Here is a 15,358-nt window from a genome sequence, read left to right on the forward strand (position 1 = left end):
GTATTTGATAGTCCCAAAAACCCGGATCTAAAACCCTATACAAGATAACCAAAAAAAAGACACACTACTGGTCAAAAGTTTGGGGTCAGTAAGATTTTTAAAGAAACTTATTTTATTCAGTGAGGAGGATGCATCAAATTGATCAAGTGACAGTAAAGACATTTAATTTCTGTTTAAAAAAAAGGTTTCTATTCCATCAAAGAACCCTGAAAATGTTTTATCAAGATTTCCAGCAAAATATTAAGCAACACAGCTGTTATCAACTTTGATAATAATAAGAAATATTTCTTGAGCATCGTATTAGAATGATTTCTGAAGGATCATGTGACACTGAAGACTAGAGTAATGATGCTGAAAATTCAGCTTTGCCATCACAGGAATAAATTACATTTTAAAATATATTAAAACAGTTATTTTAAATTGTAATAATATTTCACAATATTACTGTTTTTACTACATTTTCAATCGAATAAATGTAGCCTTAGTGAGCATAAGAGACTTCTTGCAAAAACAGTAAAAAAAAATCTTACAGACTCCAAACTTTGTTTAAAAGCTTAACCATAAGATACTGCACAAACTGTTAAATCCAGTCGACTTTCTATTCCAAGACTCACTGATCTGGAAAGGAGAGCTGCTTGTTCAGTGCTTGGGGTGGTTGTGGAGGAGGGACTTTGGGTCTTCTGCCTTGGGGTTTCTTTTGTGGTCCTGCTTCGGGCAATGTGGGTAGTGGAGCTTGGGCGATTTCGGGCTTTGGTGAAGGTGGGGGTTTTATTTCAGACCCCCTAGGCAGAGGAACAGGGAACATTCTCGTCTGGGCTGTGGATAAAATGCCTGCCTGGCTCACAGGAGGGCCTTTGGAGAGGTTTGATGTCTTGTGCTGGATGAACGACCTCCTTGCTGTAGAAATCAACTGAAAATGTAGTTTCTACTACAGTAATATGACACAGAAAGCTTTAATAATTGCAGACATACGTTTGTAAGGAGTAGAGATCTTCAGCATGGGCTCCTGGGACTGGGAGGGCAGCTCCTGAGTTGGCTCTGATTGGCTGAAGTACTTCGTCTTAGTCTGCGATTGGCTTTGGGCGTGTACCGGAGTGTAACGAGGAAGTGCTGAAGGCATGTAATTCTGTGTAGGTGGTTGAGTGATTGGATCAGAATCGTTGTTGTCCCACACAACAGCATCACGGATCACCTGACCAGATTTAACTACTGTCACCCCAAAGTCCTCAGATGATGCTGAGCTGAAATAAGCACAGCCAAAATAAAACAAGACTTTTGTAAACTTAACTCATTTAGGAGAGTCTTGACCTTAGGTGGTTCTATAAAGGAGGTTCCCTACCTGTCAGTTTTTGATAGGGATGGTCGACCAGAGGAGAGAGGGAGAGAGGGAAAGACGCTGTCAGAAAGAGATCTCTGGGACAGTGGGCTTTCAGGCAGTTCTGGGATCTCGAAATCAGCCTCTAAAAGAACATTTGATTCATTTGGAAATATTTTTACATTTGGAATTTCACAAATGATTATTGCAATTACACTCTTTAAATGATTTAAGCAACATTAAAAACATAAAACTTCCCAATTACATACAATAAAGGATGAACAGAAATGAACTGGAAGCATTAACCATACCAAATAGAATTTAAAAAAAAATGTTATGGCAATCTATTGCGGTTTTTACCTCATGAAGGCCCTGTTTCACAGACAGAGCTTAGATTAAGCCAGGATTGGGCCTTAATTCAATTAGGACACTTAAAAAGCTTTTCTAAACATGCCTTAGAAAAAACATTACTGGTATGCATCTTGAGACAAAACAATGGCAAGGACATATTGTAACTCTTTCCCTGCCATTGACAGAAATTTCAAGAAACGTCTCGCTGCAGTTTGTATTGGACATTCAACCCGGCCCACACTGTGATGTCAGAAGCCACGCCCAAAAGAAGCGTTTGGAATTTCCTTTTTTTTTTTATCGCTCTTCCTCATTAACTTTGAAACAGGAAGAAGCATCGAGAAGACTTAACCCTCACACTTATTTTTTCCTTTTACTTATATTTCTCTTTTAATGACAGACCAGACTGAAAACCTACCCGTATGCCTAAAAAACCCTTTTAATCTGAAACCTATATACTGAAACCCACCTAAAACCCTTATGCCTGAAACCCATTCAAAACCTACCCTTACAACTTAAAACCCTTTCAATCGGAAACCTATACAATAAATCAGGTTTCCGTGCGGAACGAGGATGGGGAGTCACAAGGTGACGTATTGGACATGGGTGTGGCTTCTGACGTCACATTCGGACGTGGGCGGAGTTTGATGACCAGCTAAATCTTAACTGTTTTATAGAGCGCTATTACATCTTCTGAAACAGTACTGAATCTCCTGATCAAAACAAACACATGTGAAGAAGCAGAAACAAGCGATAGCAGATGCATTATGTAAAATAACGCGATCATCAACATTAAACAGCATATTAATAAAAACTGCCTAATGTTACTGAATGAAATGTCGACCCAGGATGAGCTATAGGACTGAAGTTTTGGAGGTGTTGATGGACTCGGTCTACTCCATCTATGTTTTGATCATCGTTCTGAATCTGATCTGGATGTTCTCAGCTTTTTGCTCAAAATCTTGCTTTTTAATGAAACTTACCCACATTCAAGTGTTGATAAAAAAGAATGCATTAAGCTAGAATAAAACGTTTTTGTTTTGTTTTAAAAGCATTGAAAAGTTTAGATATTCATACAAAAAAAAAATATTCTGGGGGCCATAAAACGTTTGTGAAAATGATCAACAATGCTAGCGGTGGCTGGCAACTTATTTCTTTTTTTAAACTGGCAGGTAAAGAGTTAATTCATTGCAAGTTGCTTTCAGTTAAAACAGCTCAAACATACATTTTAGTCGGGACTAGGCTTAAGCCTTGTCTGTGAAACCGGGGGGAAGTGAGGTGAACAATGACTTGTTTCTGTAATGACTTGAAAAGTAATGTTTCTGTACCTTCGGGAAAGAGGTTCTGGGAATACTGTATAAGAGGCTCTATGATAGTCACAACTTGCACCGAGGAAGCAGATGCCATGTTCAGCAATGATGTCTCTCTGAAATAGAGAAAAGCAGAGGGTTATTTCAGGAGATTGAGTTGTAGATGCATAATTGAGAAGTCCAGACTTGTGTTTGTGTGTGCTATACTGACCCCTCACAGAGAGGCCAGAGTAGATTAGGCCCAAGCACTATAGCAATGTTGCTGGGTGTCATCTTGTTCACTGCTCGCTGCTCTGACAAGTGTGACAAAAACTGGACAAGGTATCTGATGAAGAGAGAGAGAGAGAGATGAAGTCAAAGTTAGAACCAGAGAGTGAAAGTTAGGTGTGAACATGAACATTAATAGTTTGTGGTGGATATGAGAAAGTTGAAAATCTACCGTACCTGAGGTTATTGTAGTTTTCTGTGGGAAGTTTTTGCAACACTGTCCGTAGCTGCTTTAATTTTTCATCTGTTTCTTTTTCTCTAATTTTAAAAATGACAAGACAATGAAAATGGATTTAAACTCGGTATCTGAGGTGTTTTAAAATGATTGATACAGAAGAAAACAAGCCACATGTACTGACTTACCCTGCAGCTGTGAACCAGTCATTGTATAGTTCAAATGTCAAGAGCGGTTCAGGCAATTCTCTCAAGTAACACTTAAGAGCCCCTGCAAAGACAGTGCAAACAAAATAACTAAATATTTTTAATAATATTTTATATCCTTTCATTTTTAGCAAAAGGTTTGATTGGCACAAAATGCAAAGTAGTTTACGCTAAAGCAACATTTTCAAGTTGTTCCAAACCCACATGACTTTCTTTGTTCCAATACAAAAGAAGTTGTTTAGCAGAATATCATTTTTTTCCTACAATGAAAGTGAATCGGGACTGAAACAGTCAAGCTTTTAAATCTTCAAATAATAATAATAATAATAATTTTGGTAAGATGTATTGAGGCGATTTTGACGTAAATGATGAGACACTTGATAACCACTGATGTCAAACCTGATGAATATACGCAGACATGAAACGTGAATGAGATTTTTGCTATGACAAAGAGGAATGATTTCAATTGACTTTTAAAAATGTTCCATACAAAAAGCTATATGGCTTCAGAAGACTTTGAATATAGCACACAGATGTTTATGGTGTATTTTAGTCATTTTCAAGCTCAATTGACTTTATGCACAGCTGCACTACTTCCTGAACTTAAGCCAGCTCCTTTATTTCCTGTCTTACATTATTGGACACACTGATTAATTCAGGTGTGCCTGACCTCAGTAGTCATAGCAACAATAATCAGACACACCTGGATTAATCAGTGTGTCCAATAATGTAAGACAGGAAAAAAACGTTTAATTTTGTGTTCCATGTAAGAAAATCATACAGGTTTGAAACCACATGTATAAATGATGACTGAAATGTTCCTGTAATAGACAACGAGGATCCTAGAAACATCTGTTTTTTAATATGCTGCAGTTTGTCACCTCAACCACATATAGCAACCACATATGGTGTAACACCATGCATGCACCTTTCCCATCATTGTCAGTTAAAGCATCAGACAATATCTAAGCTAACAAAAATATGTTCTAAGAACGTTTTGCTAACGTACCCATTAAGTTAGGAAAATGTTATTTCTGATTGTTCTCAGATGGGTCAAAACAACTAGTTTTCTAAATGTTTAAAACGCTACATTTGAATGGTAAATGGTAAATGGACTGCATTTATATAGCGCTTTCACAGACCCAATGGCCACCAAAGCGCTTTACATTTTGCCTCACATTCACCCATTCACTCACTCATTCATACACCGAATAAATTCATACATTTGAATGTTCTCTGAACCATCCATCTTTAACAAATTTGCAACATTTAAAAAACATTAGACTTATGTCCAACTATAATGATTCAGAAGAACAAAATATATGTGAATTCCGTGAACAATATATATAATGTTTTTGGGATAACGTTTTGATAACGTTATTAAAGACCCGATAACTTTGACCGAACGTTCTATTAATGTTACTGGAAGAAGGTTTCATTCATAACATTGAGAGAACCTTAAGGTTAGCCAAAGTTCTGGGAACTGTTAGCTAAGACTAAGCTCATAACTCGGGTTGCACATTTAAAATTAATCAAAGAATAAAAAAAAGTTACAGTCTGTCATACAAAACACACACACAAAAGTTACAGTGGCCTTTTACCTGCCACAGCATGTGGGTCAGAGCTGAACTCATTCTGGTCGACTGTCCCTGAATCCAGACAGCTTTTCAGTTTTCTCATAACAGATGCAGCAGCTGCTAGTCTGAACAACCCCTAGATGATAGTCATAAAAATAGATAGTGAGAGATAGTGAAGACGAGACACGAGAGTCGAAAAGCGAAAGATCTACTGATGATACTGGGCATGCCGTTATGTGGGTGTGCAATTCTTTGTGTGTAGGTGCAAAGCTGCACTTGAAATACACGTCTGTGTGCTTACCTCTTCCCTGAGTCCTGTACGAAGCAGCATGCTTACACACTCCTCAATAGGCACAGCAATCTTTTTCCCACAAGTCTGAAGGTGAGACAGCAGAGGCTCTCCGAAAACCTTATTTTCTGATGAACTCACTTGGGTCTCTTTATTCAAACAGACAATTACACATTTCAAAGTTGTGATAATGCTGCTGTCTATGTGATATGCAAATGTTTAGATGTTTAAATCACTGCTAAACGTAATTTTCCTCCGCTCACCTGTGTTGCTGTGACTCTCTTTCAGCTCTGTTATGTTTCTCTCCAGGAATTCATGGGAGGCCTTGTGATATTCAGCTTGCAGATCTAGAAGCTGTCAGTTAGAGCAGTGAAAGACAGTCTTTATATATATATATTTTTTTTTCCCTTATATTTTGTTTCCTTATCATTATAATTAAAATGATTGAAAACATTCCAAGGAGTCATCTCAGAACAATGAAATATCATTAAGAAGAAAACATATAGACATGTATTTATATATAAATCAATCATTTTATTCATACAATACCAAGAACACAAATAAATAAATGAATAACCGTGACCCAACAGAGGATAAGTGGTGAATGGATGGATAGATGGAATATAAAAATAATATTTAAAAAAGGTCGTCGTCTTTTCTTTTTTTTTAAAGAGAGGAAGCCATTTGGTGAGTGTTTTTATCTCACAGTATTGACTATTTGTAGATTAAAATCTAATCACTGTAACAATTGACCTTTTTACTAATGATAATAATGCTGAGTGTAATATCTAGTGTGTAATACGAGTTGAAAGGAACAATTCTATTTTGGTATTGATTAAAAGTGGTACTTGAGCATTACTAATGGGCCTGTGAAGGTAAGGACATAAATACTCACACGAATGAAGTAGCTGGCGTACTCATCCTCTTTAGTGGCAAAATGATAGAGGTCTGCTGAGTACTGATCCTGAGAGAAAGAAAATGTATAGGTTTATTGTTTTCTTTCCTGTGCATTCCTTAAAAGTAGTGAAGCCTGAGAAATTAACAGAAATCATATCACACATTTAATGTCAGCTTAGCAAACCCCAAAAAGGATTGTTTAGATCCTTGACAGTATGAAAAGCAGAGAGAGGAAATAAGATCAGCAAATGATGTGAGCTAGATTTGAACAAGCTGTAAAGCAGGGATGTCAAACTCAGTTACTGGATGGCCACTGTCCTGCAGAGTTTAGCTCCCCAACCCTAATTAAACACACCTGAACCAGCTAATCAAGGGCTGTGTCCGAAATCACCCCCTATACCCTTAAATAGGCCACTATTTGATAGGACAGCCATTTGAAGTGGTGTCCGAAACAATAGTGGACGTTATCGAGTGAACTCCTTCAACATAATGCACCGCAATAACGAGTGTACAGCTGATGTACACTCAACAGCCAGAGAATGCCCACAATGCACTGTGAGGGTTGTGCCGAATGAGTTCCCACGTATCGCAAGAAGATGGCGCCCGCAGCTGAATCATCCATCCATCCATTTTCCAAACCGCTGGTCCAATGTGGGTACAGCGTAATATCATACAGGTATAAATTCCTTTTTAATTGATCATTAAATTGGGTTATACTTGCTAGTTTCCATGCAGAGATCAAGATAAATCGGTAACGCTTTAGATTACAGCCCGGAAAGTACTGTGTAATTAAGAGGAATTTACAGTGTAACTTTCTGTGATTATTGTGTACCTATAAAGTACTTACATGAAAGTATAAGGGAACAATATGTAAAGTTTGGGGAATAAAGGGGTAACAACCAGGGGAAATAAAAAAAAAAATTTATACTGTAAGTATTATAGAACTAAGGGGTACTTATTCTACTATTATGATACAACAATCTTACATTTGGGAACAATTTAGCGAGAACACTGCGTACCTTTTTGTAATAATTGTGTACCAAGGCAATACATACTGTATAGGCTTTTTAAAAATGACAGGGTACATATCTATGCATTTATAAAAAAAATATATATATATATATATTTTTTTTTTATAGCAAAAGTGCAGATGTTTAAGTTTGGGTTAACATGTTTCAAGGCAAGAAAAGCCAAGACTATTGCAATTTTTTTAAATATACTGGGAAATAAATCCGGTTTCATGTGGTTACAGGGTAAGTGGTGCTTATATAATAAATAAAGGTTTCCGAGTCAGTGATATAAGATTGTGTGTATGCATTTTTATTCTACTTACCCTGTAACTACATGGAACAAGAGGGTAACAAGCACCACTTTAATTTACAGCCCGCAACGTCACACTTACCCAGTAACTACATGGAACAAGAGGGTAACAAGCACCACTACATGAAACAAGAGTATCTTTCCCCAATATTTAAGCAAAAGTTGCAATAGTTTTCGTTTTCAGTGCACTTTTGTTGAAAAGATTACTTTATAAATGCATAGATATGTACCCTGTAATTTTTTAAAAGCCTATACAGTATGTACTGGTTCACCATTATTTCACAAAGGTACGCAGTGTATGTTCTTGCTAAATTGCTCCCAAATGTAAGATTGTTATATCATAATAGTAGAATAAGCACCCTTTAGTTCTATAATACTTACAGTATAAATAATTGTTTAATTCTCCTGGTTGTTACACCTTTATTTCCCAAACTTTACATATTGTTCCCTTATACTTATATTGTAAGTATGTTTATAGGTACACTATAATTACTGAACGTTACACTGTAAAATCGCTTTAATTACGCAGTACTTTCCGGGCTGTAATCTAAAGCGTTACCGATAAATCTTTTCATTACTACTGGAGCTGCCAGTTTGCGAAGTTTCAAATGATTATTAAACTGCAAGCACAAACTATGCAAAGGGACAGCCCTTCCGATGCACTCAGTGTCCGAATTCGCTCACTCATTTTCATTCACTCCTTCAAGTAGACTATATAAGTGGAGTAAAGTAGGGAATAGTGAATGAGGGTATAGGGGGAGATTTTGAACACAGCTAAGGTCTTCAAGATCACTAGAAACTGCCAGACAGGTATTTTGGAGCTGGTTGGAGCAACACTGCAGGACAGTTTGACACAAGTGCTGTGAAGTTTCAGTTTGTTGTCAAATTTGATGTTATCGTAACCATTTGTAAAAGCAGCCAAGGTTAGAACAATTCTAATCAACAACGAGGTTAAGGATTAGTATGAGAGTAGCAAAATATTGTCCTATCATGACAACTCTCTGAATAATTTTAGACTGTTCATTTATATGACATTGTAAATGTAAATTATTTGGTCTTGAGGGACTAGTGCTACGTACTGTGTATAGACTTGCTACTGCCAGTAGATACACAGCAGATCTAGACAGGTGGAGTTGGGGGATCTCAGAGGATCTCTAACAGTGCACTTCAAGACCAGCTTGCAGCGAACACTGAACCAGACCATTTAAATGTTGAGCAAGCAAGCTCACTGGCTGCAGAAACAGCAGATGTAGATTTCATGTATAGAAACAGTCTGCGCCATCTAGAGTTTCATGACTGAACTATGTTAAATTGGCCATGCTAGCATAATAAGTCTGGGACCAGTGAAAAAAACAAACTTTAACCAAGTTTAACCTTGATAGACTCCAGTCTCTTCCAGGCCTCCTCTACATCCTCTCGTAGACCATCCTGCTTAGCCTGGGGGCCTGTGCTGCTCTGAGATCTAAAAGTGAAAGTGGATGTCTTCATAAAAGATGATTGCACAGATATGAAGTTGTGATTTATGTTGAAAGAGATGTTTGAGACACATTGTGGTCATGTTGACAAAAATAAGAAAATCACCTGACACGAGCATTATTCCAGTCTGTTGTAAGTTTAGCAAACTGTTTTTTGTTTTTCAAGATCTCTGGCAGGTCCTCCTGCATAGATAACATCAGCCATGAATAGGTCATGTTTACTGTCTGTTTCAGTTAACATGGTTTAGTAGTAAGAAAAAAAAGCTACCTCACTGAGCTTATTCAGAGGCACAAGAACTTCTTTCTCCAACTTCATCTCAAAGTCAGCCAGAGTCCGAGCCAGGAAATTTTGCATGAAGCAGCACATTTCCAGAACTTTTCTGCAGGAAGGTTAGGTGTGCTTAGAAACAGACTGTAAACGGAGTATTTCCAAGGCAACTGTGCCTCATTGCCATTTACTCCTAACTCTGCCTGTAAAAAACATTTACATCAGTATCATGCTGGATATTATATCATACTCACCTCATAGAAGATTCACCATCAAAATCTTTAAAGCTCTCAGCCATACTGACGGACAGCATCATGAGGGGTAACTTTTTCTGTAAATAATGAAAAATATGAATGAGCAAAGTGAGTGAGGAAATCAGGAAGTATAGAAAGTCACGTTTTTGGATAGTTCTGCTTTTAAACTATTAGTTTAGATGGTTATCACAGCTAAGGGACAAATGTAACAGTGTAATTTCACGGCCCAAGACAAAATGCAAAGGAGGAAATATGAGGGGGAAATTGAGCAAAAATCAGAGAAATGGAACAGACTTTCCTCACTAAATCTTTTTTTACAAAGAGAAAGAAATGAAGAATGTTCTTGAAGAATAAGAAAATGAAAGCCTGCACTTCTGTGCAGCTGCATCATGTTTGAAGCATATCCAAAACATTTTGTCCAGACATAATTATCTATACATAGACATGACGAAAACCTCAGAAGACTGATTCAGGGACTCTCCATCACCCCTGGAGCAATTTGGGATTAACTTCACAAAATGGTAGGCCAAGATAGCTAGCCATCATCCACTGTGATGGTGGTCTATGTGTAGATGATCTTCACAGCCACAGCATTTCATCATATGACCATTTTATTTTGTCTCTGTGAACATTACTCACTTTTCATATACAGCAACTGCTTACTCTGCTTCAAAGTCTGAGCCAACACACTTACAAACCACATGATTGAATCGGGGGTCAGCTTACCATCCGTCTCTCTGAGTCCAGTCCCTGCTGACTCTGCAGGCAGCCTACCAACTTCTTATGAATGATCTGGGCAGCTTTCTTGGCTGGCTCCACACGTTGTTCCACCTTAAAGCAACCAGATGGAGCATTCATTTACAGGGCCCTGTATTCAAATACTGTTAACATAGCGTGTATGAAGGCATCTCAGCAATTGTGGTTTATGTAGATTTAATAGTTAAGGTGTAATATTGGTAGAAATGCCTCACCAAAACCAGATCCTCCGAGAGAAGGTCAGTTGCATCTTGTGACCTACAAAACAGAAACAATTACCTTGAACATGACTTGCATAATACAGATGGCAACCGCCACGAGGCCGCAGGTAATCACAGCTGTGTTGACATTCAGACCAACAGCATGATTGCAAATGTAATATTGCTTAATTAAGCTCAATAAACAAGAAGTTAATTCTGAGTAAATTGTATTTACTTAACAAAAACAGTTCCAAACCACACCACAGTAGAATGGGAGTGAACAAATTCGCTCGACTCACTCATAAAGACTGTTTAGTACCTGAATGAATCGATATTTTTGAATGAACTGGTTGAATTAATGATTCAATGACTGAATCATAAAAGACAGTGCTGCATATAACTATAGCCTACTTGCATCCTTACAATATAGTTGGCAAAAAACAGTATGTGAAAACAGTCCGACTGATCTTCTGACTCCCGGTCTGAGAAGTCTGACTTCCCAGTATTCATAAAACAGTTGACAAGAATTACCCGGATTTTTTGAGATTCTTAAGTTTGCATCCCATGGACACTTTACACATGACGAATGTGGTACATCTGGATTTCATTCATTATACAAACATCCATACTATATAGAACATGTTTTTTTAACAGTCCTTGCGAAATAAGAACTTGTTCAAAAGACATACCTTCTCAGAATTTATGCAATTTCGGATGCAGCCATTGTTTTGTTCCTGGATAATTCAGTGTGTATTAATGAAACGGTTGAACAAATGATTCAACGAGTCACTTGTAACAATGTAACCTGTGTGAAGAGTCATTGAAAATCCTCAACACTAATATACCGATTGATAATGATACACACAGTGAAAAATCCCAGTGTTGTTGGACTGTATATCTGCACTCTTGGAACTCATTCAAAGACCAAAACTGACTTTTGTATAAACATATTTGACTCATATAAAGATATGGTTTATATGTAAATCAAAAAATATGTGTAAATTAGGTTCAGGCTTAGTATTAAAGTGCCCCTATTATGCTTTTTTAAAAACTTTTCATAGTGTGTAATATAACAAATGTTTTACTGTGTTACATATGCAGGTCACGAAAGTCACGACAATACATTTATTTATTGTGCACTTTGATCTGTAAAACTTTGCATAATGCCCATCAATGGTCTTGATTAATTATTGATGTATATATTTTCCAATCTACAGGGTATTCAAAATCGTTGTTTTGAGTTTTATATTGTAAACATTGTTACAGTGTGTACAATCACTGAGGGTTGAGGAAGCCTCTGGAGCTGAAGTTCAGTTATGGTATGGCCGTTTAGTTTCTGTAAGCGGTAGACCAATCACAACAGACTGGGCCATCTGACCAATCAGAGCAGAGTACTCTCTCGGAAAGGAGCGATTTAGAGAGACTGAATCTGGAGTCGTTTGATAATCTTTGAAAAATGTGGTGATGTGCAATTTATAAAATTAAAATTTTCACCACAGAAAATGAAAGTGTTTTTTTTTTTTTTTTTTACCTTTCATGCAAGTAAAACAGTTGATGGAGATCTCCAAATTTAGAAAACCTTTCAAATAGCATAATAGGTGCCCTTTAAATTTATAGAATATAGAATCTATTGAATTTATAGAAATCACTTTTTCCAAGCAAAAGTTGCGGATAAAACATACCATTCACCATACCCAAAGCAGCTAAACTAAAATTAGAGAGCCAAAGCCACTGTAGAAAACAGGCCATGGGTATAGGGGAAGTGGACTGAAGGTCGAAGCACAAACCCTTTTACTCTCTCTCTCTCTCTCTCTTTTAACCACAATCTATTGTTCAGCATGTATAATGAGTAGATGCACAAACTACATCATTTGTAGCCTTAAAAGTCATCAATGAGACATGTGTTATTTCCTATGTATGCAATGTTTCTAAAAGCATCCAAGAACACAAAAACACGAGAAGCCATTTTTGTGTCTCTGAGGAGGGGAGGTTTCACTGCGATTGCATCAGAAAATCATGTTCTATTTGTCTGTATCCAAGTCTTATTAGTCTTATTTATTTGATTAAAAACACAGTAGAAACAGCAATATTGTGAAATATTATTATAATTTAAAATAACTGTTTTCTATTTAATATATTTTTTTAAATGTAATTTATTCCTGCATGTTAAAGTCATTATAATATGCTGATTTGGTGCTCAAGAAACATTTCTTATTATTATTATTAAGTTGAAAACAGTTGTTCTGCTCAATTTTTGTGGAATACGTGATACATAGGCCTTTATTTGAAATATAAATCTTGTAATTATAACAGTCTTTACTGTCACTTTTGATCAACTTACTTAATGCATCTTTGCTGAATAAAAGTATTAATTCCTTTAAAAAAATCTTTCTGACCTTATAACTTTTGAACACTAGTGTGCATCACATATCTCAATTATAAAATACTCAGAGGCTTTATTCTATTATAGATTGTATAGCTTGTTACCTTGTTTGTTTCATAGGACCTTAACAAGCACTTGTTGTACATACGTGGTATACGGTTTCAGCTTCAAAGGTCACACAAACTGTTTTAAAAGGAAAGTATTATCTCTGCTTTGAGTCTGGGGTTAAGAAGTTTATTAATATCCTGTTAACGTCATATTAGGGAGGGCTGCAAAACTAGCATCTTGTTCTGTGCAACCTGCAGATGTGCTCTCCACCCTCAGCAACTAAAAACTGGCAACTTTATTCATGGCCTCTTTCAAAACAATCGCCCAATCACTGTCAAGTGTTTAAGACTTTACATATTAATAAATGTAGCTATGTGAAATATCTTCTCAAAGAACATACTTTAAGCTGTGCACATGAGTGCGCAAATGTCACTGAAATCAAAAATCTAATATTGGTACACATTGTTTGCGTGACATTTTGTTTTTGCAGTCAGCCCTAGCTATTTCCTCAGGCTTAAACAACTGAAACAAGACCCAGCCTGAAATAAAGTTACCAGTCAATGAAATTGTTAGTGAAAGTTATAAACATATCAATTAATGAACAATTGTACTGTTATCCGATTCATGCTTTCACCACAACAGACGTTGAAACAAGTTGCCTTCTTACACAACAAATTAGCCATGTTAGGAGAAATAAAACAGCCATCTATCATATTAATATTTTGTTTAGCTACAAAAGATAAGCAAGACTGCTGGAAAAAAAGTCACAACTTGGTCACATGTAGTGACATTCCTGTAACAGTCACATACAACACCACAAACAGTCTGAAATCAACAAATGAAAGTACTTACTTCCCCCCATTTCCAAACTGCTTTAAGATGTTAAACTGCTTTAGCATGATTGTGAAGAAACGGACGCCTTCAAATACTTGTTCCTAAGCGAAGGTCAATGGTATATTCGTTTCATTTGATAGAAAATATTGCTCTCTGAACTCAGTAAACAACAGGCATGTCATTCAGACTTGTGTCAGCAACAGTCTCAACTTGACTGTTTCACATTTGAGCACACACCTCATCGACTCGGAGAAAGAGGAAGTTACCAAATGCATAAGAGGAAAGGCAATTTCATATCGTGCTGTGAAAGTCATGCAGTCCTCTCTGGCCACAGAGAACACTGAAGTAGATTTGCACAGCCTTCATTTGCTATATAACAAGAAAACACATTAATAATCATGACCAAACATTTTGTTAAAACTTTTACTTCAACCAATGTCAGTTAAATTACACTGTTAATTTAAAAAAATAAAATAATAATAATTAAATTAAATTACAGTAAAAAGCTGGCATCTGTAGTTGCCAGAAACGAACTGTAAATAATACAGTAGCAACATTTTAGGTTTTACAAAATTTAACTTAAATTTACAGTAAAACAAACGTATATCATTAACTGATAGGCCTGATGCAATATATACCAACCTATTGAAGTACTGTCATTCACACAAATACAAACCACCATCATGGTAACACACAGACACATGACACTAAAGTAATGCAATAAACATTAATTTAACAACATTAGGTGTAACAAAACTTACCTCAGACTTTTTGAATGGTTATGTATCATGGTTTCCACAAAAACAACAAAAACCTTTTTTCAACTGATAAATCAATGAAGACATGTTTCGCGAGTACAAAATCAGCATATTAGAATGATTTCTGAAGGATCATGTGACACTGAAGAATGAAGTAATGATGCTGAAAATTCAGATTTTGTCATTTAGAAAATGATGGATTTTTGGCCTTAGGATTTTTAGTATTGTCCAGCTGCCAGTGCCAGGAGTGAGGTGGGAGTATAGGGGCTTTAGACAGCGAACATCAATTGTTCTTATTATCCTTATAAATTGTCCTTAGGCAATCAAGTGTCCATCACATTACAACCATTACAAGTGCACTGTTTGTGTTTGCAAACAGCAGGATGTGAAAAAGATGAAAGGGGAAATAATTTTTTATATTATAAAAGGCGTGTCATCACAAATAATTACCTTGGGAAACAATGCGGTTAAGACAATGAACTGAAACCAGTGGAATGTCCTAAGTAAATATGAGGGGGGAGATGGAGCCTCCTACAGGGGGCGCTCTGCAACACAGATAAATACAATATTTACTACAAATATTACTTTTGCTGTCAAAGAATAAATACAACAATAACTTAAGTAATTAGGGCAAACTGTGGTTACCCTGGTCATTTTTTGCAGGCCTACTCAAGCCGC

At 36.6% G+C, this 15,358-nt stretch overlaps 1 protein-coding gene across 2 annotated transcripts; it reads right to left on the reverse strand.

The window, feature by feature from the left end:
* Positions 1–271: 271 nt before the first annotated feature.
* On the reverse strand, positions 272–15,255 carry sh3bp1 (SH3-domain binding protein 1). Of its 2 annotated transcripts, none has more exons than XM_056255438.1 (18): positions 15,131–15,255; positions 10,673–10,715; positions 10,428–10,532; positions 9,702–9,778; positions 9,448–9,559; positions 9,286–9,362; positions 9,079–9,166; positions 6,383–6,451; positions 5,751–5,841; positions 5,500–5,636; positions 5,223–5,334; positions 3,604–3,685; positions 3,418–3,498; positions 3,185–3,298; positions 2,992–3,089; positions 1,340–1,460; positions 973–1,241; positions 272–897 (listed from the first exon to the last, which is right to left on the reverse strand). In XM_056255438.1, the coding sequence occupies exons 3-18, from the start codon at positions 10,428–10,430 to the stop codon at positions 611–613; spliced, it is 1,818 nt and encodes a 605-aa protein (XP_056111413.1). In that variant the 5' UTR covers positions 10,431–10,532; positions 10,673–10,715; positions 15,131–15,255; the 3' UTR covers positions 272–610. The 2 variants fall into 2 exon arrangements, with proteins under 2 accessions (XP_056111413.1, XP_056111412.1); XM_056255437.1 differs by lacking the exon at positions 15,131–15,255 and adding an exon at positions 13,941–14,176.
* Positions 15,256–15,358: the final 103 nt, after the last annotated feature.

Source organism: Rhinichthys klamathensis, unplaced genomic scaffold (assembly GCF_029890125.1).
Source record: "Rhinichthys klamathensis goyatoka isolate OS25496 unplaced genomic scaffold, OSU_Roscu_1.1 h1tg000121l_1, whole genome shotgun sequence".
Lineage (NCBI taxonomy): Eukaryota > Metazoa > Chordata > Actinopteri > Cypriniformes > Leuciscidae > Rhinichthys > Rhinichthys klamathensis.